The sequence below is a fragment of the Acipenser ruthenus genome, chromosome 5 (assembly GCF_902713425.1).
Source record: "Acipenser ruthenus chromosome 5, fAciRut3.2 maternal haplotype, whole genome shotgun sequence".
Classification (NCBI taxonomy): domain Eukaryota; kingdom Metazoa; phylum Chordata; class Actinopteri; order Acipenseriformes; family Acipenseridae; genus Acipenser; species Acipenser ruthenus.
Genome location: NC_081193.1, coordinates 52345977 through 52371368, shown reverse-complemented (window position 1 = coordinate 52371368; position 25392 = coordinate 52345977). Strand labels below are relative to the sequence as shown.

Below are 25392 nucleotides of genomic sequence, written 5' to 3'. Positions count from 1 at the left end.
GGGGGTCGAGGAGAACTGCGAGATCCTGCTCAGGTGATTCTCGAGGGGAGGCTGAGGGGGAGCCCGATCCTTTGGTTTGATCAGCAGGACCGGAGAGCCGGGGGTAGGGAGGGACGATGGCTCCCCGGTCCTGAGGACCCCCTCGAGATACCCGACAGAGTCTGGGTGCAAAGCTGCTTTGCACTCCCGGATTGCTCGGCGAGCCGTTCTGAGGGTCCCCCGAGTCGCCCTGGCGACCAGCGACTCGGGAGTCAGCCACGCCGAGCGTTGGTGATCCAGGAGATCCCAGACTCTGGTCACCTTGGCCGAGATCAACAGGCTCCGCACCGCGGGGGATTCCAACGCCTGCGAACCTAGATGGGGGTTGTGAAGCAGGGGCTCCAGAAGGAATTCCTCCCCCTCGGTCGGAGCCGCGTCTCGGCCGATGTCGAACATGCTCCGGGTCTTGAGCAGGTCCCTGTAAAAGACCGGCAGCTCGGGGAGACGGATCCCCTTATATATCCGCCCTTACTCTGGTCCCAGCAAAGTCAGATACGCGATGGATTACTGTATACATTTTCCAGAAATGAGAATCGTAACATTTCTTACATTGGGGGATAAGCCTTTAATATGAGATTATTATTATTATTATTATTATTATTATTATTATTAATTTCTAAGCAGACACCCTTATCGAGGGCGACTTACAATTGTTACAAGATATCACATTATTTTTTTTTACATACAATTACATTATTTTTTACACATTATATTTTACATACAATTACCCATTTATACAGTTGGGTTTTTTACTGGAGCAAATTAGGCAAAGTACCTTGCTCAAGGGTACAGCAGCAGTGTCCCCCACCTGGGATTGAACCCACGACACTCCGGTCAAGAGTCCAGAGCCCTAAACACTACTCCACACTGCTGCCCCATTTAAATCAACGTAGATAAACATTCCAGTTCCAAATACATATATACGTCCATAGCACACTATCAGCAACCCTGGTACATTATGTCATTTAATTGGCTTTTGTATTGTACAAAATATAAAAATTACATAACATCTGGTCATTACCATTTCATAGTTTTAATATATTATCCCATATTTAATGTAATATTAGGTAAGTCAGGTAATTCCTGCCATTAAACAAATCAAAAAGTATGTTATTGCCTCAAACAGTGTCTTTGCTTCATCTGTGATTTTTTCAATTAGTTTCTTAGTGGATTTTTTTTTAAAATATGATCACATTCCGACAAGTTATACTGGCAAGAGCATATGCATTAATTGTGTTGAGCTTCAAGACCTCTTCACATTTGAACATCCCAAGGAGTATAGGTTCCTGGTTCAGCAGGAGGACACTAGGGAAAAAAATACAAGGATATTGCTGAACTAGGAAATACCTTGTCTTTAGGTAAAACTATAAGAAGCAATTTCAAGTACAAATTTATTTTAATGTATTTGAATGTCTTCCTGGTTGTTATAGCTGGTGTAATTTAAAACAAATTATTAGGACTATAGGTATAATTTTGTTTTGAAACTGTTCTCACAAATCTAGTTTATCTCATATTAGTCCTCCCGATTTTCTCCCCAATTTAGAATGTCCAAATATTGTTTTCCCCTCACTGCTCAGGAGAACTGAAGCTTCAGGGGGCGTCCTCCAATTCCATGACCAAGCCAGTTTCCTCTTTTACACCAAAGAACTCGAGAGCGGATGTCAGCGAGCTACCAGCCTCTGGAGGACAGAGGCCAGCCCTGCTGGTGTCCACCTGAGCTCACTAGGCATCTGGCTGATAGGATTCGCTGTAGCGCAATGAGGAAAAATAGTTCCTGCCTGTTTTGCCTGCCTAACCAGCAGGAGCGCCAGAGCCAATGCGACGTACCTCAGGAATCCCCATATTAGACCAGTGGCTTCACACAGCCGGGACGCAAACTTGCGCCCCCGACTGTATGACTCACCCTGCACACCACACGACTGTGCTTTTACCAGATGGGCCACTCGGGGACCCTTATTTGACAGTATTCTAACTTTAAACCAAACTATAAAAAATAAAGGTCAATTTTCTACTAAAAGTCTTTCTCCATGTCTTGAGCTGAGGACATGGAGAAAGACTTCTAGTCAAACTGTTTGTCATTACATTTATTATGTTTCCTGTAGTATTTCTAAATGTAACACTTTTAGGTGTTTAATAGTTTTAGATAAATAGTAGTGGTGAACATGTTAATAAATACATTTTACACAGCACAGCAAATAATCTGCTGTTTTTCACTAACCAGCTTGGTGAACTTGTCAGCACAAGCAGTGCGTATTCTCTCTGGAGTGGCAGGACTGTCCAGTCGGAATGGGCCTCTCAGGCCTGATTCGGTCCTAGCAGCATAGATGGCATCTTTGATGGCGAAAAACACTGATGAGGCAAGGAAAAGCGGTGGCTCCCCGACAGCCTGCAAGGAAGTTGAACAAGTTTAAACCCATTCGGAGCTCCTGATATATATTACCAAGAAAACAACTTACATTTAACATTATTTTATATGTTTTAAAATGTTATAACAATCTTTCAAGTGGCTGGCTTCAATTCCAGGTGGCAGTGCAGTGGAAAAGCAGGTCACCATGACATACATTTGGGTGAACACATTGCATTAATTCTCCCAACCAATCACATTATAAGTTTATTGGATATCTATACCACATTCTTGCACAAATGGATTACCAATTTTCAAGATAAAAGCAAAATACAGCTGCAGCATGTCTTTACAATTAAGCCTTTCTGGAGTACTATTTAATCTGTCTAAAAGCTTACATGTTGACTTTTATCTATTCTTCTGTGATTAAGCTAATACAGAGATGCAGGGAAGTAAAGTCTTTCTTAAACATAGAGCATCAAAAGGTAAATGCCTGGTCGGTCCATGGAGCTTTCATTAGTTTCATTAGTTTCCTCAGTTTGTGAGAAAAAAGTCTTTCTAGGCATTTCTAAGTCCCAAGTTTATGAGAGAGAAGCTGGGTTTCTTCTGCCAAGTGCCCAGAACGATACTACCTATTCTTGCTTCATATTACTCTACTCAACAGGACACTCAGTACTGCATCTCCAGCCCCGCCCCACCCCTTGTTCGCTGTATTTATCACATATCTCTTCATAGAATTGCATACTGATAAATCATCTCCTGATCACTCGTTTTATCACCAAACTCCTCAATAATGTTCTCCAAGTCATTATTTTATTACTATAACATCTCAAAAAGCTCTGCAAATGTCAGTGATATTCTGTGAGCGCTGGATGCGGAAGCAGCTGTCTTGTTTGTTTATGTCCGTGTTATGTCTGTGGTGAAGGGACTATGCGTATTGCTCAGGTCTCTCAGCTTCTATCAGCCTCACTTGGCCATTGAAAGCTTTTCTCGGCTTTTCCGGAGAAAAAATGACTAGAGACCTGTGCTTGACATCTTTTTGATGATCGGACCGGAAAGGAAAAATTGTAATGTCATACCTGGTCCGACATAGGACCGCAAAGTTAAATTTGAAGAAAAGCCCTGAAAGTCCCTTACCTTGGAAGAGTAAATGGCTTTGCTGTTGGGTGCCTCTCGGAGGAGCGACACATTGAACTCAGTGGGGATGTCACCGAACCCAGGAATCTTGTACATACCAGGCCCTCTTGTGTACAAGTTGCCATCTGGGGAATAGCGCAGCTCCTCCAGGGTGTACAGACCAACTCCTTGCATGAATGCACCTTCAATCTTAGAACAACACAAGAACCCAATTAACAAGTTCCATTATTGTATTCCTCCAGATATCTCCCTGCTGAAAATACCAGCAATTACTGGCAAGCTGGTGCTGGGAACTAGAATGTACATTAACTAGTTTCTTACTGGATCTCCAGCTAGTTTACAGTAATGAGGCAATAAAGAGAAATTAGTTTTTTTCTTTTCTTAAACCAGCCCTTTGGTCAGCTTACAGTCTCTTAAACCAGCGTGACCCATTGAAAACCAGCAATCACAAGGATCAACCAGTGTTCGCAATAGCTGGAATGTCTAACAAAAAATCTATTTCTATTTGTAGTTGTTGTATTTGTTATAAAGAGAGGGGTATTGAAAAAATGTTTAAAACATGACTTACAAATAAAGTCTATTTTCAATTATACTTTACAAAACCCAAGCCCTGCAATGTTACAGGAGAATGAAAATTAAATTCCATACCTGCCCAATATCTATGGCTGGATTCAGACTGAGGCCAACATCCATTACTATGCAAGTAGAGAGGTTCTGGAGAAAAAAGTAAAAAATATTAAACCTTGTTATTTGTGTCTGCACATACATTGTATTACAAAAAGATTCAGGCACTACAGCTAAGCATTGCTTTTCATACTAAATCTAAAAAACTGACAAAGAATGGTCCCAATTATAGATTAGCATCTTGTAAATGTACTTTGCATTGTTGACTGTGTTGTGATAATGTGATGTCTCCCAATGTCATTGTTGTAAATAAGGTAAAGATATTTACTCAAATTACCATCAGATTAATTCAGCAATTCAGTTGAAAACTCGATCCGAAAAGGAGACTCAATTAACCACACTCAAAACTTCATTACCAGCATAAAAGTTCCACATTCTTTATGCATAGTCTGTTTAACACTTACCTTATGGTCACCAGTTAAACAGTCAATTTCAATTTCAGAGCAGGCCACTCCATAACTAAAATAATGGAACGGGTTTCCTTCATTCTTCTCAAAGTCATAACTGATACCAGGGGTCCTCAATAAAAATAAAAAAGATCAGAAATTAAAACAAACCTCCAAAATATGAACTATAACTGCACACTGTTATCAAAACCAGCAAGTATGCTATTAATATTAGATCTACTAGGATATTTTTACTCAGTGTTTCTGATGGTTGTAATAGAGGGACTTCCCACTGCATTACCGGTACATTTTAAAATCACAACGATGTATGCTTTAAAACATAAAATTGAAAGAGGATACGGCAGTGCACTAAAAGTAAAAAAAAAAACATTTTAAAAAAGATTGAATTTGTTTTGTGGATGTATAAATAAGGCCTTCAAGATGGAGTTACAGTAACAAACTTACCTGAAATATCCTGTTGCTGACAAACTCACACTGTCAAAATAGGCAGCTTTCACCTGAAAGTTAAAAAGTCCTCAGAACTTTACAAAATAAGAACGAGAACAGTATTCTAGTAGCATACATATCCCCCACCACATAAAATCGCGTGAATGGCCAAACATGCTGGGGTGTAATGTTGAAGCCCATGGCTAATTATGAATGTTAACATTACAGGGTAATGAATGAGCTTAGGCATCAAACACAGCTTTATCGCAGCTCATAGTAAATTAACCATGTTATATGCTTTATATGCACACATGTTGTAATGCATTATTGGTTTACCCATTGCATGTTCAGTACTAAAATATACTCCACTCTACACTGGCTAAAAAAGCCACAGCATGTGTGGATATACCCCAACCCAACATCCCCACAGTGTGTACAGAACAGCACATCATAAAAAAATGGCCATGAAGAGTTTCAGGAAAACAGGACAAGTGATAACCAAGAAATAGCCTTCAATAGTTGAATCAATGAGGTGTCAGTACCATTACATCCACTGGTCACTTTATGTCTTGACTACCTGCAATGACTACCTGCAGTTGGCATGGCGTAAGGCTGTAAAGGACTATGGCCACATTGCATTCAAGTTTATTTCACAGATGCTCAACTGGATTGAGATCTGGGGATTGAGCTGGCCAAGGAACATTAATGAAGTTTGTTGCATGCAAACCAATAACGGATAAAAATAGGTTAGTTGGATTTTTTTTAAACTAAGTAGTTTAAAGGACTCTCAACATGCCTTCTCTTTAAGTACAGCTGGCACATCGGTGTAACCATTAACCTATCCCCCCGCAACACTCTGCGCCTAGTGAATATCCGAAAAATGCATGGGTACAGGTTACTGGCTACACTCTGGTATACCAGCTGCATTCTCTAAAAAAGCAACAGTGGTGTTTTTTGACTTGGGAGTAACCAAGACGTGATAGCTGAAACAGAAAATGAAAAGTGAATACATTTGTTAAGATAACAATTATATTTCAAACTATATTTCGAAGTTGTGAACTTTCAATGTTACATTTTTTAAATATTTAGAGTACCCAATCATTTTACTTCTGATTTTCACCACAATTTAGAATGTCCAGTTATGTTCCCTGACTGCAGCAATTCCCAACACAGCTCAGGGGAACTGAAAGTTCAATGGGTGTCCTTCAACCCCATGACTAAGCCAATTTCCTATTTTACACCCAGGAACTCGGGAGCTGATGTCAGCGAGCTACCGGACATTGGAGGATAAAGGCCAGCACTGCTGGTGCTCTCCTGAGTTCAGCAGGCGCCTAGCCAGTAGGGTCCACTGTAGCGCAATGACGAGAAACAGTTCCTGACCGTTGATCGTTTGATATTTGTAATGCATTTACCTTCAAAATCCATTGTGCTTTGATTAGTGAAGAAACCTTTACTGTTCTAATCTTTTCTAATGTCTTTTCTATTTCAGGAAGCCACATGAAGTCATACGAAAAGCAGCAAACTGTTACTGAGATATAGATACTCAACAATTAAATATGTCCCATGTATTTTTCTATAGAGGAGCAATCTTTTAGTCATTTAAAAATTGTTACATCTACTACACCTGTCTTGTTCCAGTCTTCCAGATTTGTTAATCCACTATCAACTGGAATTAAGTATTTGGAAACCCTGTGGGATCCTGACATTCATTACAAACTGTAGAAGAGGCACTTACCCAAGCTTCCCAAGATCCCTTGGGGTTCTGGTTCCTGTAAGGCTCCATACGTTTCAATAAGATTTGACAGGCATTCTGTAAGGAATAGAAAGAGACAGACTCAGGTCTCAGTAGGAAGAATATCAGCTGCAGATTGCCTAGACAGTAGAATTAATTAATGTACAATAAACTCAAATTTATTATAGCACAAGTGCAGTCACAAAAGCCCTTTAAAGGAGTGCTAACATCCATCTTAATACTAATTAGCACCTGCAATGCTATCACTGCCACCCACCCCCCCTTTTCTTCTGTTGAAGATCTTTTGGTTCCTTAGAGCTAAAGAGGAAAAATTGCTGCTGATTCCTGGTACCTAGTTACTTCGTTTATTTTAGTTACAACTCACTCCAATGGTTTAGCTGCAATCAGATGCATGGGGCCTACAGATACCAGGATGCAGCAGTTTATTCATAATGGTTTATTTCACATAAAGAGTGAAATAACACATCATCATAAAATACATTTCTTACATAGATTGCCATCCCATTGAGATCAGAGCTGACTGAAGCTGCTGTTGGAGATGTGTTGGGGACTGTGTTGGTGCTCGTCTCACTGATGTGTATCTTAGAGATGGGGATCTGTAAGGCCCTACTGGCAACCTGCAGGAAAACATTTATATTATTGGCATTTACATCACACTCAACAAATGTTACACCTGATGTTTATTTGGTATTTAAAAAAAATTCTGCTAAATTATCTGTGGGTCTACATTGCTGGGAGACTGATGGTGTTGAAAACAGAGATAGGTAAAGGCACCAAAATGCAATAATAAATATACTGTATTATTCAATATCACTAGTGGGTTACCCAGGTCAAAAACAACATTCTTGCTGACATTGCTGTGGAACTAGACTTGGGTCATATTATGAAGCACAAAGACTTGGTAATATAATACTAGAAAGAAAGATTTATTATTGTGTCCCTTACTTTCAATACAAAGCCCTAAATGTTGTAAAAAGGCGTCTTCCCTAGAGAGCTGCTTTTTTATATTGTGATCCATGAGCCCCAGGTTCTTTTCTATTTATCGCTTTTATAGGACAAAAAAGTTTGTGATGTTGCAAATACACGGTAGAACATTATTATACCTGAATGTAAAGGTGTATTCAACGGTATAGCAAGGAGGCTGTGTGGTCCAGTGGTTAAAGAAAAAGGCTTGTAACTAGGAGGTCCCCGGTTCAAATCCCACCTCAGCCACTGACTCATTGTGTGACCCTGAGCAAGTCACTTAACCTCCTTGTGCTCCGTCTTTCGGGTGAGACGTAGTTGTAAGTGACTCTGCAGCTGATGCATAGTTCACACACCCTAGTCTCTGTAAGTCGCCTTGAATAAAAGGTGTCTGCTAAATAAACAAATAATAACAACTGTCCAAGAACATCCCAGGTTATCCTAGGAATCGTTTTTAATGAATTGGTTCCAGTTGGTCTTTACTAACTAGCAAACAAACGTTTTACTATGAAGAAATTAATATAAGAGAAATAAATGGTTAACCTTAGTAAAGGCACTATTGAAATTTGATGGCAGACAGAGCTGCACGACAAACAAATCACTACAGATGCAGAGATGTTTGAGGCCTTGTGATTTAATGAAAATAATTGGTAGCCAGACAGCTTCCAAGATAACTTGTCAGGAGTTCATTGCTAATTATTGTTCTGCTTATGTGGTAAAAAAAAAGAATATTTGAGTGGGAAGGAATACATTTGAAGGATGTTTGTATCAGTTTGGGCAGTAGGATATATATGGATGTATTTAGAACTACTTGTTCCTGAAAAAGACAAATAAGAAACTGTTTTCCATACCTGAGCCATCTTGGTATGTAGTCCCTGCCCCATTTCAGTGCCACCATGTGTGAGGAGAACCGAGCCATCAGTGTAAATATGAATCAGCGCTCCTGCCTGTAACATGGAAAGCTTTCTTCACACATGTACATTCAAAGATGAACTCCCTTATATATAAAGATACATACCTTTTCATTCCAGGTGAAATTTCAAATAGTTTCCAAAGAGTTTGTTATTACATAAAATAAAAGTATAGGATGTATTTACAATTCCACTGTTCTTTTATACAATAAGTGAAAAACATTTTGTTTCCTCAGATGAACTTTACAAGAAATGACAGCTGTGAAAATATAAGATATCTTTGGAAAGCACTTTATTAGACACAATTAAAGCACAGAAAACAAGGTCAGCCCTTTAATAATTGTTGTACAGTACGTCAAATGTGCTTCTCCCCTGGCCTCCCTCGGAGTGTGTTTGCTTTTGACCCTTACTACCAGACCAAATAGGGTAACTGTTTTTTTTTAACAGTAATTCAAATCAGTTACATGTTTCAAATTAAACAATCAGGTTAAAAAGCAGCAGTAAAGTGTTAAATCTTCAATCGAAAGTTTTTAATGATGTAAAAAACTGAACTGGAAGATTATAGGCCATATTCAGAAAAACACAGACCTGATTCAAGAAGCTGGCTGTAAAACTGATTCCAAACTTTGTTGGGATAATGGCAATTCCCCTCTTCTTCCAACGGTGCTGTCTGCAATCCAGCAACACATATTATAATTGATTTATAGTAGAAGCCATTTTATACAAAACGTTCTTGATAAAAAGTTTGTTAAGCTGACGTTTGGATATCGGGGCAAAAACTCCCAGCAGTCGATACCGGTGGAAAATACTGAGGGACACTCTTCTAGTTTGGTTAAGAGAGCAATTGGGATAAATGTTTCTACTGTTCCACTTGTGTTTTAACAGTTTATTGCTTTAGGTAACATGTTTTTATCCCATTATATTTGTTCAGTAGTTCGGGACAAACACCAATCACAAAATGTTTTAGTACAAATATTTATTGTAGAGAATGCGGAGTATGCGATTTAACAGAAAAGTATGCTGTATATACACATTCATTTGGCATCAAACCTAACTTGGTTTGAGGGTTTGCGGCCTGGCCAACTGGACGAGGCTGAGACCCCCATTTGATAAAACATAAAAACTGTTATTAAGAAAGGTGGAGATGGGGAGGTGGTGGGTTACGATGAAATCAAAACGCAACTGAGAGATAAGTGAAGAGGGTATTTATAGTGCTAACAATTTAAATTAGCTAATGTGTAAATTGAATGATTCAATTTGGTGATGCGGAGATTGGTGTCTGACCCTCCTCCCGAACTTTAATTATAAATTTAATTTCAGTAGTTCGGGACAAACACCAATCACAAAATGTTTTAGTACAAATATTTATTGTAGAGAATGCGGAGTATGCGATTTAACAGAAAAGTATGCTGTATATACACATTCATTTGGCATCAAACCTAACTTGGTTTGAGGGTTCGCTGCCTGGCCAACTGGACGAGGCTGAGACCCCCAAAAAGAACAAGCCGGTCTCAATGCCACAATTAGAATTGAATATAGCCCACTTGAAGGTTTAGCCAACCTTTAACAAATGATCATCAGCACGCAGGAGAGGAAAACAAAACCCATTTTTGGGAAATAAATCTCTGGGAATCCATGGCTGATTCGATTGCCCTTCCTCCAGGCAGGCTACTAACACTTAAGAGCACATTTCTGTAAAAGCATTTTTAGGCTCCATAATATTTGTTATAATGAAAACTTGGTAAGCACTGGAGGATCAACGACCTAACCGTTTGATAAGAGAGTCTGGAACTCAGTGGGAAAAAGCTGCTACGATTCTGAAGGAAGGACCGGAAAACTGCTCAGCTGCGAATCCGGACCTGGAAATAAATCAGGTGAAAGAAGAACAAATGTTGGGTGACGATTGTTCAGTTTTCGTTAATAAACAGCGGGCCTGAGGGTGATGCGCCCTGAGAAAGATGGAGATGGACAAGAGAGAAAGGGGTCATATGGGCCAACATGGGAGTTTAATTTATAAACAAAATTGAAAAGCTTTCTCTAATCTTCCTGGTCCGTTTTACTTCTTTTGAGCAGGAAGGAAAGGGTATCAGATGAGGGGATTGCTAGGTCAGAGATTAAGGGGTGAATCTGGGGGTTGAATTTGAGAGCGATGTAGCCTCCCAGCACCTATGGGAACCCAAGAAGGCTAAGAGAAAGAGTTGTAAGGTTTTACCTAAAACAGGCAGGAGTAGCTGGAGCAGATGAGAGGCACCAAGAGAGTACGTTGATGGCAATAGGTAGGCAAGCAGGAGGAGAAAGAGATTGATAGTTGAAGCCCTTTCAGGATTAGCGAAATTTGTGAGTTGCAGAGTGTAGAGCTGGGACACTGAAATGGAGTTGAGTTTGTAGAAAAACTTGATGCCGGAAATTCAAATCTTATAGCTCTGTTCTTAAGGGACATAAAACAGGATGACACTACGGGCACTGAAAATGATGGAAAGGAATGTTGAATGCAAAGTGAAATTTTAAAGCAATTCCAGGATGACCAGTACATTTGCAGTGAGCGGGGAGTGATGCTGAGAAGAGTTGTTTCTTGAGCCTGCAGAAATCAGGGAATGCAGCAGGTGGCTCACATGAATGTCAGGTCTGAAAAATGAGGAATTTGAGTTTGCAGGAGGTAGTCTTCGGAAGCCAATGCTCTGAATCTCTGCGTTTGGAAACGAGAAAGAGAATCAATTATATTCAGGTGGCCGAGAATGTGTTGAGCTCTGAAAATGAACTGATGAGTAACAGATAAACAGGTAATCCTTCTGAATATTCTCATTATATGGTGGGAGAATGAACGATCTTGTTAAAGATTTAGACTGAAGGTGAATTGTGAGTGGAGAAGAATGGATTTTGAGCCCAGGAAGACCCCCAAAAGGAGTGCGGCTACAGCAAATGGACACACTTTGCGCAATGACGAGGAGTGATCGGTTATAGGAATAATGCTGAATTCGTTGGGCCATGGAGCAGAAAACCAATTTTCCCTTGTAGTATCCTCCAAAGCCAAGAGAGGGAGCTGCATCTTTGAACGGCTGAATGTCTTTGTGCAGCAGGAGACAGTTGTCGTAAAAAAGTACTGTCATTCCTTTCTTTTAGTAGGAGCTCCCACAGGCGGAGTTCCTTGCGAAAAAAAAGGAACCAAACCATAAGTACGACATCATTGAGGGAATCGACAGAAAGGATCAAATAGAGAGAAGGTAGGAGATAAAAGCTCTGCCTCGAGGATTTATCCTCATTGCGTACAAATTGCAAAGCATATGACATGGTTTATTTAAATTTCGAGAAAGCTTTTGACAAAGTCCCACATAAAAGATTAATTTCTCATATTGAACGCAGTAGGGATTCAATGAAATGCATGCACGTGGATTAGGGAGTAGTTAACATGTAGAAAACAGAAGGCCTCCAGAGTATGCAGTATTGCGGCCCTGACTGATATTCAAAGAAATGGGAATGGTTTTGAAAGTGTTTGAATAAACTGCCGGTAAGCTGAAAGAAGAAAAGCATCTCACAGAGAAGAGACCACTATGGGGTCGTGCTGGACACCCATGGCGGCCAGGGAGGTCACTGCAGGGGCCTGCTGAATGCCTGCAGTGAGGGGAGGGTAGCCTAAAAGGTTACATTTGGAAGACCGCGGAGGTAAGGAATAGAAGGGGGCAGTGGGGCCCTGTTGCTCGCAGCTGGTAGAAAACCGTTTGACAGAGAAGGGAGCACTATGGGGGCCTGCTGGACGCCCATAGTGGCCAGCGAGGTCACTGCAGGGGCCTGCAGTGATGGGGGGTGGGGAATGCGGGAGCAGCCGCACCCAACTGTAATTACTGATTAGAGGAGACATCAAAAATAGAGCAAGGTAACCAGTGGTGTATTACAGGGATCAGTATTAGGTCCTCTGCTATTCCTAATCTACATAATGATTTAGATTATGGCATAGTAAGCAGACTTGTTAAATTTGCACACAACACAAAAATAGGTGGAGTGGCAAACACTGTTGCAGCAGCGAAGGTCATTCAAAATTATCTAGACAGCATTCAGAACTGGGCAAGCACATGGCAAATGACATTTAATAGAGAAGTGTAAAATAGTGCACACAGGCAAGAAAAATGTGCATTATAAATATCATATGGAAGATACTGAAATTGAAGGAATCTTTGAAAAAGACCTAGGAGTTTATGTTGACTCAGATATGTCTTCATCTAGACAATGTGGGGAAGCTGTAAAAAGGCCAACAAGATGCTCGGATATATTGTGAAAAGTTTTGAATTTAAAATCAAGGGAAGTAATGTTAAAAATGTACAATGCATTAGTAAGACCTCACCTAGAATACTGTGTTCAGTTCTGGACACTTCATTAAAAGAAAAAGGATATTGCTGCTCCAGAAAGAGTGCAAAGAACAGCGACCAGAACTGTCCCGGATTTAAAACACATGTCGTATGCAGACAGGCCAAAAGAAAAGAAGCTATTCAGACTTGAACAAAGACTACGCGGTGATCCGATTCAAGCTTTCAAAATCCTAAAAGGTATTGACAACGTCAACCCAGGAGACTTTTTGAACCAGGACCAGGGGTCACAAATGGAAATTAGACAAAGGGGCATTCAGAACAGAAAATAGGAGGCACTTTTTTACATAGAAAATTGTGAGGGTCTGGAACCAACTTAGTAATGTTGAAGCCGACACCCTGGGATCCTTCTTGATGATACTCAGATCAATAAGCTACTAACAACCAAACGAGCAAGATGGGCTGAATGGCATCCTCTTGTTTGCAAATCCTCCCATGCTCCCATGTAGTTTAAATGGCCTCGGAGGGTCACAAGATTGTGTTTAGTAGGGGGGGGGGGGGGGGGGGGGTGGACCGGACCAGACAGAAAAGTGGAAATATAAAAAATACAATCCCCTGAGGACAGGCTCAATGGGCATGATTTTAAATGTGTTTGATATATTGGCTTTAGCCAGTCATGCGTTTTTCCCAGCAATTTTGATTAAGAATATGGTGTGGTCGATTTGCATATTGCAGGGAGCAATCTTCGTGAGGGACTGTTAATGCTGGGTGTGGTGGAGTTACGGTGAGCGGAAATGAAGGAAGTTACAGGCAGAATAGCACAGGTTCCTTCAATGAAGTTATTACAAATCTGGGAAAACAATCTCTGGATACAAATGCTCAAAACTGCCGATGAGCAGTGAGGGAAGGGAACCAGAAAGGTTAGGGAACCTGCAGTGAGAGAAGGGAACCAGAAAGGTTATAGTTAGAGGTGAAGGGAGCACTATGGGGGCCTGCTGGACGCCCATAGTGGCCAAAGAGATCACTGCAGGGGCCTGCTGGACGCCTGCAGTGAGGGAAGGGAACCAGAAAGGTTATAGTTAGAGGTGAAGGGAGCACTATGGGGGCCTGCTGGACGCCCATAGTGGCCAAAGAGGTCATTGCAGGGGCCTGCTGGACGCCTGCAGTGAGGGAAGGGAACCAGAAAGGTTATATTTGGAGGTGAAGGGAGCACTATGGGGGCCTGCTGGATGCACATAGTGGCCAAAGAGGTCATTGCAGGGGCCTGCTGGACGCCTGCAGTGAGGGAAGGGAACCAGAAAGGTTATATTTGGAGGTGAAGGGAGCACTATGGGGGCCTGCTGGATGCACATAGTGGCCAAAGAGATCACTGCAGGGGCCTGCTGGACGCCTGCAGTGATGAGGGGGTGTAACCAGAAAGGTTACAGATGCATATTATACAACAGTGGCGGGTGTCGAAACCCCAGGATAGATCGCGGGAGCAGCCGCTCCTAACTGTAATAACAATCTCTGGATACAAATGCTCAAAACTGCTGAAGCGCAGAAAGAAAAGCATTTCACAGAGAAAGGATCACTATAAGGGCCTGCTGGACGCCCATAATGGCCAAAGAGGTCACTGCAGGGGCCTGCTGGACGCCTGCAGTGAGGGGAGGTAACCTGAAAGGTTAGAGTTGGAGCCAGAATGCTCAGGAACTGCTAAATGAGCCTTTGATTGACAGGTGCGATGGTCCTGCTTTCGGATTTTTCCGGTAGTAGAAGCGCTTCGTGGAGATGCAGTCGGTGCGGGCGAGGTGTTTCAAGTCCACTTATAATACGCGGAAATTGGGCTAGCTTCTTGAGTCGCGGGTTGGAATTTGTAAAAACACCCATACTGACATGGGTTGGGCTTGTTTTGTCGTGATACTTGGCAACACTGGGTAAAGCAACGATCAGTGCTGACGTCATAGCGCCTGCGACGGGAAGGATGAAATAAAGTAAACAAATTCTCCTTACGTGCTGTAGATTTGAATGGGATGTTGTTGCTACGAAGATAAAGCTGGAGCCGGGAGATCGTCCAGTCTCTGATTTCAGGAGTTGCGGAGGAACGAGTGGCCAGGCGGGAGCCACAGCAGACAGGAGAAGCAGACATCTGGGCAGAGAAGTTTGGAGTGGTAATACCGCCGACCGAAGTTGTCGTGGAGTTGGCCCGGGAAGGGCTGGTTGAACTGGTTGCGTGGATCTCGGCTCCGGTGAAACAGCAAACAGATCATCATACGTCGAAACGGAATAATCCAGAATGCAGACCATGATGCGTGCATGTACGATGAAATCAAAACGCAACTGAGAGATAAGTGAAGAGGGTATTTATAGTGCTAACAATTTAAATTAGCTAATGTGTAAATTGAATGATTCAATTTGGTGATGCGGAGATTGGTGTCTGACCCTCCTCCCGAACTTTAATTATAAATTTCATTTCTTAATTATCATGTATTACTGTTTCTGCACTCATGGATATTTTGTTTAATAATGCATATTTTGCCTTTGTGAGAAAGCCTGTAATGCCACAAGTATGAAATAACCACTAGGGCTTTACTACAAGTGAGAACTAGTCATTGTTAAAGATTTGCAACAGAAAATATATTGTGCACACTATAATTTACATGATTTATTTTTATATAATTATATATGGTAGTATGTTTACATTTGATGCATTACTATTTCATGTTTGCCCTGACTTACTGGGTTTTTACTAATTTAGAAACATTTTTAGTTTTGGACTACAACTGAGTAAGTAAGTCTAGTCTAATGTACTTTTTCATCTGCCATCCATACAGCCCAGCCGCTCTGATGGAGGAGTTAACTAATGAGTTAATTAATGAGAGTACAGGATGTTTGAGGCAGGTTTTAAACCTCAGAAAAAAAAAATTTGGCAGAACGGAGGGCAGTGAATAATTTAATATCAGGAAAATAATGGAGGTATGTGAATAATTTATAAATGGCAATTATACAAAACATGATACAAAACTCTTCAACCTTTTGGTTACATCCTGCATTGTATGTCGACTGCAGATGGAGCCGACAGCAGCCCCAGTATTGGGTTTTACAGACTGGTTTCACAGTGCATATAGAAATGTGTCATAAGGTTAGGTTATTATCATAACCCTGGTTTTCTGAAATAGAAATGTAACCATTACCTAATGGGTATTTATCTCCTAAAGACCTGGAACCTGAATGATATATCAAAGCTGCTTGTCATGCTCGCCCCAGATCTCAGCATCATTTTTCCTTCTGCTGCAAACATGGATGCAGTGGCCTTTGAAGGTTAATGGTTACATTTCTATTTCAGGGAACCAGGGTTATGATAATAACCTAATAATGTAACCATTACCTAATAAGTATGAAAACCAAAGCCGTTGCAAGGCAATATTGCAGAACGACTGGAATGCTACAAGGCTAAGTGTGATGAGGAGAGAAGGAATCGGAGCGCTTGGTAAGGTTGGTGGTACGCTTTCACTGAGATGGCCCAACTTGATGGAAAGACAGAACCGGAAGTCGGCCATTTTGGAGAAACAAGTTGAAAGACTGCTAAACAAATCCATTGTGATCAGCCGTGGGGTACGCAATGATTGGATACAGCGTAGCGACGGGCTGATCAGCTGGAGTGCTGTTGATTGTTTTTGTTTGTGTTCACAGAGAAATAGATGCTAGGGAGCTGCAGCCATGGAGTCAGCACAAACCCTGGAGCACCACTACCACTGCACAGCACAGCACAGCACCACCACCTGTCTTGGAGCACTCTTCCATGCACAAAGGTAGATCGTTTGGATTAAAGGACTTGTGTGTGTATTATTGTTTGGGACTGTAAACCTGCCGTATTTATCTCCCCCCATACCATTGCTGGTAGATAGGGCAGCTTATATTATTTTGTTTATTAAATATGGATGTTTTTGGATTATATTATGAACTGTTTGGACATTCACTGCTTTCCCACATCCCGACTCTAAGCCAGGCTACCTTGCGCGTTACCATTAGGAACCCCAGTAACAAGTAGCTACGGCTGTACAAATTGAGGGAGAAGTCATCTCTATGTTTATGTTGTAAGGGTCGACCCTGAAGCCACCTTTAACACACTAGTTCCAAAGCCAGGGTTTTGTGGATCCATGACATTCAGTCTATAGAACTTTGTGTGGGGAGTAGCCCACATTGCAAATGTCTGTGACAGATGCACCCTGGAACAAAGCCCACAAAGTTGCCATGCCCCTGGTGGAATGGGCAGTGAGTTTTTCTGGAGGGGACATAGGCAGTCTTGACTGTGTCTGTTATCCATTTAGATAGCCTCTGCTTAGACAGGGCTTTACCATGGGACTTCGCCCCATAACAGACAAAAAACTGTTCAGACTCTGTGTTCTGGCCACATAACACACTAGCGCACAGGGCTGAGCTCCCTGTCAGACTGGAGAGGAGGTGGATGGAAAGCCTCCAATTCCACAGACTGGTTGATGTGGAATGCCAAGATAGTTTTCAGCAAAAAAGCAGGATTGGTATGAAGTGTAACCTTTGTCATGGCCTCTGTAAAAATGAAGCAAGCTTTTGCAATTGAAAATGCTTGCATCTCATGCACCCGCTTAGCGGATGTGATTGCAAGCAAGAAAGCTCAGCTGAATGCAAGGGCTCAAATGGAAGCTTCACCACGTTAAGCCTCCAGCAAGGAACAATATCCTTCATACGTGGCAGAAGCCACCAAGCTCCTTTCAAAAATTGCCCCACCAAAAAGTGAGCTCCTGGGGAGACTGAATCAGTTTTGACATGGCAAGCTGAGATAGGTGCCAGATAGACCTTTAATGTAGAGGTCTAACAGGTCTTGCAAAAATTTCAGTGCAACTGCCATGGGACAGGTCGTGGGGTCAAAACCAGAGGCAGGCAGCACCTCTGAACGTCACCCCACTTGTACCCGTACTGTGAACGCATGGATGCTGCTCTGGCATTTTGCAGGGTAATGTCCCTATTTCATAGTCTCAGATGGCTGAAAAGCAGCTGCTCAGAGGCCAGACCCAAAGCTGTAGGCTCGATGGGTCGGGGTACCACATTGTCTCCCTTACCTGACTGAGCAGGTCGCGGCTTTTTGGCAAGCTCTACGGCTGGCCGCTCAGGAGCTGCATCAGAGGGGCTGCTAGTAACACCCTGGTTTATCACCTCGGGCAGGTGTACTACCCACAGTGAGAGGAGGTGATTGTGCGCCCACAGCAACAGCTTGCGAGCTACCAGATGCAGACTGGGGGACCTGAGGCTGCCCTGGTGGTTTATATAAGCCACAACGGTAGTGTTGTCCGTCCGGACAAGCACGTGTCTTCCTTGAACCCAGGCATGATGCAAGCAGCAACACAGTGTATAGTACAGTAAAATTGCCGGGTCAGTTCAATACCGCTTTGGTGCCTTAGCACCGGGTTGGTACAGTACAGTACCATTGGTATGGTACGTGAACCACGTTACAGTATCCACGGTACAGTGTGGTTTGGTACTGGTTTGCTGACTTGCACTAGGTCGGTACGGTACCCTCAGTATGGTACGTGAACTGGAGCGGTATCGGAATGGTAACCATTTGGTTCAGTACCGGTTCGTTGACTTGCATCAGGTCAGTACTGTACTGGTGCGGTAACCTCATTCCCTGAAGAACAGTGCGTCAGTGACCTTTACTGGTCTACTCTGTTCGTGTTACCGCAGGAAGCAGTATACAGGGATACCCATCTGTATAAGCTTCTGGCTAAACCACACAGTAAACATGCATACAGTACTGAGGGGAGCCTGCTTATTAGAGCCATAACAGCCTTTGTAATGGTCCTGCAAGCCCTAACAGCCTTCGTAATGGTGCTGCAAGCAGGCACCAAGACGGCAATGGTGCTGCAAGCAGTGTCAACTGAAGCGCATATCTCGGTCAACGCAGAACTGCTGAGCCCAGCAGCTGCAGATAAAAGTAACAAGTACTCATCCGTCAATGGCTGTCCCGTCAGGTTCTGCTGAAAGGAAAAATGATGATGAGATCTGTGTGTGCAGTCCCTATATGCCCTTGTAGGCGGGCATGACTGCATCACAGGCTCTGATGAGCAGCTTTGATATATTATTCAGGTTATAGTAGATAAGTACCCATTAGGTAATGGTTAAATTTCATACTTGATAGGGAACTGGACTCTTTCATATCTCAGGGAAGTGTTTAATAGATTGGAGGAATACAATTCAGTTTTAACCCAATGGATCATAAATTATATTTAAAAGACTTTCCACTTTTATGAATATCAAAAACAGTTTTAACAATAGAGTTAAAGCTTTGTGAATGAGGCCTATTGGGGTTTAATGGATCTATGAAACTGAAGACTATATGAGAGTCAATATGAAGAACTTATTTGATTTGTGAGTGAAGTGAACTCACTATGAGCTGCTTAAAAAGGACTACTTGAACACCCTTGTCACCTTTTACCTGTTAAATTCTTCTATCTGCTTCCTTCGCTGGTGATAGTTGGATTTCACCAGGCACTCCTCCCAGCACTTGTCTGTTGTAAACTGTTCCAGCTTCTGAGTATACGGGGTCACGTCTCCTTGCTTATACATGTTTATCTTACGGACCTTAAAAAAGAAAACATGAATCTGTAGCTGAACATGATAACAGATATTTGCCCCTGTGAAGAGACAGTAACTGCCAGACAGAGAATAGTGCTACTGAGACTTTAACTCATTTCCTCTCTAAATTACACTGTATAACCTCCTCAGTCCCCACACTCATTTATCTCTTGGCATTTTCATTTTTTTTAAAAAACTACACTGTCGGTTTTTGTAGGCAGCATTAAAATACACCATTGCTGGTTATCCTGATGCTACTGATGTACCATCCCACACCCTCAGAGTTCTGCAAGGAACAGACAAGGGATTGGTTCACAGTAGGGCTGTCAAACAATGAAAAAAAAATATCTCGAATAATCCTGAGATCAGCCTCAGTTTTAATCACATATTGTTTTAATTGGTATATTTTTATTTTTCAGATCCACCAAAAAAAACCTAACATCATAATAACAGAAATTAAAAACTCTGACATGACATACCTCTGCGCTGCAGGAACTCAGCCTGACAGCAGATACAAGCAAGCAATCTGATCCTCTGTACTGTCAGAGTGTTTTTTAAACTGCAACTGCCAATTCACAGTGCCTTCACTTTTAGTATTTTTCTACATTTTTGATGTGCATTGTTCTACCATTTAGATTTATTTAGTGTTTAGAGAAAGAAATGTGACTACTGTGTGTTGAAAAATGTAATCTTTAAAAATTAAAGATTACTGACAGCCCTAGTTAACATTAAAGATCATAATCCCAACCATACTAAAAACGCCTTGTTAAGTCTTACATTTAATCAAGAATCAGTAATAACCCTTTGAATAAAAACTATAAACATCTGTAAATATTTAACACACTCATCACAGTTTCGATTCTACAACTGCTGTCAGGATACATTTTAGGTTAGTTCAGAATACCAGGGTTTGGATTAGCTACTGCAGTGTCCTGTACCTGTTCAGCAGGAAGATCACACTTCAAAGCCACATCACTCAGCCAGCACTCTGCGATCATCATCCCCTGAGGCCCGCCAAAGCCGCGGAAGGCTGTATTTGAAGGCAGGTTGGTTTTGCAGACATAGCCCAAGCCTCTGATGTGTGGAATGTTGTAGGAATTATCCATATGAAACAAAGCTCTCTCTATGATCTAAAAGGAGACATTAACTAGATTAAAAAAAATATTACCATCTGTGACAGAGAGCACTTTGTCACTGGTTCTTCTGTGGATGTGTGCAGCTGAGACGCGTAACAGGAGACATGTTGCTAGGCAACTAATTGAGCAGTTAGGCTTGCCCGGTGATGAGCTGATCGGGAGGTCCGGATTGGCTGGGGGACGTGCCCGGGAAGGCTGCGCGCAGCTCAAAGGGCGTCTGCGCCACAGTTCGAGGTGACTGCACCGCAATGCTACATAGAGGGGTGCTTTGTTTTCATTCAGGAGGAGAGCGTCCACTCTGCGGGACAACTACTACAGAACTCCTCAACTGCAAGACAGTGCCTGTGACAGCTCATCAGCCAGGACCATCGCAAACGACCCGGAGTCGCTGGGAGGCCGGGACTTCGGGAGCAACAGCAGTAGGTTAGTTATGGGGATGTGGATCCCAACCAGTATAGAGAGGGTTTCGTAGTGTAGTAGTTTCATAGCGGGACGTTTCCTTTAAAAAGGCTAGCGCTCGCTTTGTGTGGCAAACTTTTATTTTTAGTTTTGTTTTGCTTTCTTTTCTTTATTACATCTGACTATAGGGCTACCATTGCTGGTACCCTAGCGTCGGGGCTTGTGTTGTTATTAAATCTGTGCACCTGTGCGGCATGTCAACACCAACGACCCACACACGTAACGAATCCCCGTTACACCAGCCCAGAAACATTACCAGATCATATATATATTATATATATATATATATATATATATTGTTAATACAGTGGCAGAACATCTGTAAATTGTTAATGTAAGTGCAGTTACAATTATATAAGCCATTGCTAAAATGGTACCACAGGTTTTGATATTCCAGTGGTGTCTCACTAATCTATTGCAGTACTCAAGACACCACATCAGTACTACCTTTCTTCCATATCATATGACTGCATTTACTGAAATAGTGGTCTTTGACCTAGTATTTTAGAGTTTAATTTTAATATAAATGTTTTTAATTTACTGAATGTTTTTGGGGTTCCTTATAGGGTATGTCACGATTATGTTATAATTGTGACAAATACTGTTTTATTTCCTGATCTTTAGCATTGTAACAGCGTTCTGTAACTGACTGGTTGGACACATGTGTGTATTTGTACAATTGGTTCCAGCTAATTATATTTTAAGAGCGTTATATTTCGTTACATGATCAACATTTTTTTTTTTTTTTAAGGAACCTAACATCATAATTATTATTGTTTTTTCATTTACATTTTTTTTAACGTAAGTAAATTATATATGGAAATGTATTTACGCACAAAAGAAAATACTAAGGCTGAATTGCATAAGAATATTTTCCCATTTTCTAAACCAAATTCACATGTATAATCTAAAATTTCCTAAAACAACACCAAAATTAATTAAGCTATGTTAGAGGATAAACAAAACTATTATTAGTCCTTATTATTTAATTCACACACAAAACAGATGCATTTGTTTATAGGACCAAAGGTGAATTTTGTAGACAATAAAAGGTGTACATCGAATCAGAAATGCTAATTACATACTTCAGGTATAGCTTATAAAAGCTTCATTTCTCAGTACATCCATTGGAAGGCAATCGTGGCCAGAAGTCGTGTGCAAAATTATTCAATGGAGCAAAAATGTTATTTCATATAGTGTATAAAAGATTTACTGGAAAGTCGTACTGGAATTATTATTATTATTATTATTATTATTATTATTATTATTATTATTATTATTATTATTATTATTTATAAAAAGATTTGGCACTTTTTCTTTTTCCCCAGAAGATTTCAAATCATTATATATAATTTTTAGTTATGAATAGTTTAGTTTCATAAAAGTTGGCAATATATTTAGTGATTTTTCATATTTGTTCCAGTTAGTACGATACCACAAGTCTTTAGTCTAGAGAAATTGCTAGTATCCTCTAGAGGGCAACAGCAATTACTTTGGGTTTGTTGCATTTGAGACACATTTTAATATGCAGCTGGGGACTATCTTGAGCTGCTTAGTTCATTGGTATTAACTTGTGTACTAGTTTAGTACCATCCTCCGTACTAACCACAGGATCATCCATGTAGTAGACCTCCTTATTGTAGGAACAGTGCACTTAATGGCAAAGTTTTATTTTTAGCCATTTTCCCCAGTGCATCCATTTTTGGTCTTCTTAGATTAATGTGTTGAGGTTTGTTGTTCAATTTCACATGAGAGGATTGTCATTATTAAACAGGTCCTGAGTCTTATTTAATTGCGTACATTTGCACACAATAAAATAACAGCTACATATTCTGTCTGTTCAATGGAATAATAGTACATGGTAAAGTGATTGCAGTACTTCAGCACTTTTAACTGTATCCTGGCCCTGTTCATCTCATGGTTGTGTTACACCCGGGGTGATTAAACCAGCACACCGGTGAGTATAGCTAGGTGGTCAAACTTATTTTTAGATTTCAACAAACAAAACCCAAAATAGGTTATTATCAATAGTTTTTATTTAACTTAAACATCTAAAATTCAACTAAAATTAAAATAAAAAAAGGTTTTAAAACATATTTCCTGTACGGAAGCCATCTTAGATTTAAGTATTGCACTCTACTCACTTTAACTTTTAGAATTTTAAAAAATAAAATTAAGCAGTAAAAAATGGACAGCCGCATTTGCAGAGTAAGAAATGGATACTTACTACAGCGAATGAGATGAGGGTATTTATGTGTTTGTTGATGTTACAATGAGTTGCAAGGAACCAATTTATTCTGCTGATGAAGTACACTTCACAGATAATAATGCATATATCAGCGATACAAACCAGTACCCGAAACAGTGGAAGATAGGAAGTAAGATTACCACATCAATCACCCTGTATATGATGTGATTTAACATTTGCGACGCAAGTTTTCTGATATATATATATATACCAGATAAAGATGTTAGCATTGATAAAGAGTTTGAGGGGTGTTTGCTTTGAAATCTATAGCACAAAAAATAATTTCTAAAAAGTTCCTCCTTCAGCCTCTCATGTGCCAATCTCCGCCCCTTCTTTCATTACATTTTCTGTTTCAACGGCTCCATTGCTCGCCCCAGCCCAGGCAGCTCCAACCGCTCCCCCGTCTATCAGCATTCCAGAGTACAACCTGTTTACAGCACCTGCTTCAGGCTCCTAATCAGCAGCCGCCATCTGACGTCACGCCCTCTCCCCGTTGAAAGGCAAGTAAGAGAAGAAAGCCCCACAGCCACAGACATACATACACTCTGCACCGCACCGCAGTCACAAATACGGAGTTGTGAAACCCACATCTCTGAATGTGAGTTCACCTTTTCCATTCCAAGCAGACATGACAGTAGCAAACCGCTGATCAATCCTGCATTAACTAACACATAGGATGGTCGGCATCTCATCTCTCTAGACATCAGAAAGTTCTCCAGTTCCACTATCTCATATTCAGCTAAACGGATCGTTCTCCAATCTACTCTCATCTGCAAGATAATACATGTCATCAGCCCTTTCTCCATCTACCAGGTCCTCCGACGCAACAGGTTGGTCATCATTCTCATCAATCTGCATCCAGAACCGAATATCCCCTACCCCATTCAATGAAAATTGGATTGTAGCATTCATCGTCCACACATGAGACAGTCTTTCGCCAGCATCCATAAAATCCTACATCTCAGGTATCCAATTTCATTATCGTAGTTGCTCATCCCTTCGCCGACACTTTTTCCATTCCCGCAGTGCACCTCACACTCAGAGGAATTTCCAAGAGCCTTCCCCCGTCATCTCCAGCCAGACTACCCATATCTACTGATGTCCTTTCCCAATTAATTTCAGTTTTGCGCTCAGGATGTTTCAACCCATTAGACGACCTGGTGATGGAAGCTATGTGCCTGTCAGCTTTCCTTGGATTTCTAAGAAGTGCAGAATTCACAGTACCATCACTATCCAGTTTCCTAGCCATAGGTATTCGTTCTTGTGAGCTTTCAATAATTCCTGATAATCATTTCATTCTGCTCATCCAAGACTGACCAGCTTCGTCAAGGATAATTTATTCAATTATCCAATATAAACTCCCATCTCTGCCCTTATGCTTCCTTGTCCAGGTTCCTATCTGTCAAAAAAATCTTCAGTCCCCTAGATCCCCTGTTTATTGATTGTTCCCGTAATGTCATTACAAGACACTGGTTTGCAACTCACCTTTCTTCTCTTATCTCCAAAGCAAGTCTCTCTCCCCAGTTCTATACCCCGCACTCATTTAGGATCGGCGCAGCCTCATCAGCAGCAAAAGCCAACATTAGTCATCACCTTATATATTATTATTATTATTATTATTATTATTTATTTCTTAGCAGACACCCTTATCCAGGGCGACTTACAATTGTTACAAGTTATCACATTATTTTTACATACAATTACCCATTTATACAGTTGGGTTTTTACTGGAGTAATCTAGGTAAAGTACCTTGCTCAAGGGTACAGCAGCAGTATCCCCCACCTGGGATTGAACCCACGACCCTCCGGTCAAGAGTCCAGAGCCCTAACCGCTACTCCACACTGCTGCCCCAAATATATATAAACTATGGGTCACTGGTCATCAGCAGCAGGCCACTCCTACATTTGTTCTCTTCCTGCGGACATCTCACTAATCAACATCTCACCAATCAACTGCTAGTATGCTCGGAGTGGGAGCACCCTTTCCGCCAGGACC

The 25392-nt window shown here is 41.2% G+C and overlaps 1 protein-coding gene across 4 annotated transcripts in view; it reads right to left on the bottom strand.

Moving 5' to 3' along the window:
• Positions 1 to 1205: 1205 nt before the first annotated feature.
• xdh (xanthine dehydrogenase) overlaps positions 1206 to 25392 on the bottom strand; it is a 95594-nt gene continuing 71407 nt past the window's right edge. For all 4 annotated transcript variants that reach the window (XM_034003511.3, XM_034003514.3, XM_034003516.3 and 1 more), the window contains 12 exons: positions 20492 to 20683; positions 19414 to 19559; positions 9253 to 9334; positions 8605 to 8700; positions 7279 to 7407; positions 6773 to 6847; positions 5056 to 5108; positions 4609 to 4723; positions 4169 to 4234; positions 3521 to 3709; positions 2258 to 2425; positions 1206 to 1344 (listed from right to left, as the gene is read on the bottom strand). In XM_034003511.3, the coding sequence (XP_033859402.2) occupies positions 1294 to 1344; positions 2258 to 2425; positions 3521 to 3709; positions 4169 to 4234; positions 4609 to 4723; positions 5056 to 5108; positions 6773 to 6847; positions 7279 to 7407; positions 8605 to 8700; positions 9253 to 9334; positions 19414 to 19559; positions 20492 to 20683 (1362 nt within the window). In that variant the 3' untranslated portion in view covers positions 1206 to 1293. The remainder of the gene's footprint in view (positions 1345 to 2257; positions 2426 to 3520; positions 3710 to 4168; positions 4235 to 4608; positions 4724 to 5055; positions 5109 to 6772; positions 6848 to 7278; positions 7408 to 8604; positions 8701 to 9252; positions 9335 to 19413; positions 19560 to 20491; positions 20684 to 25392) is intronic.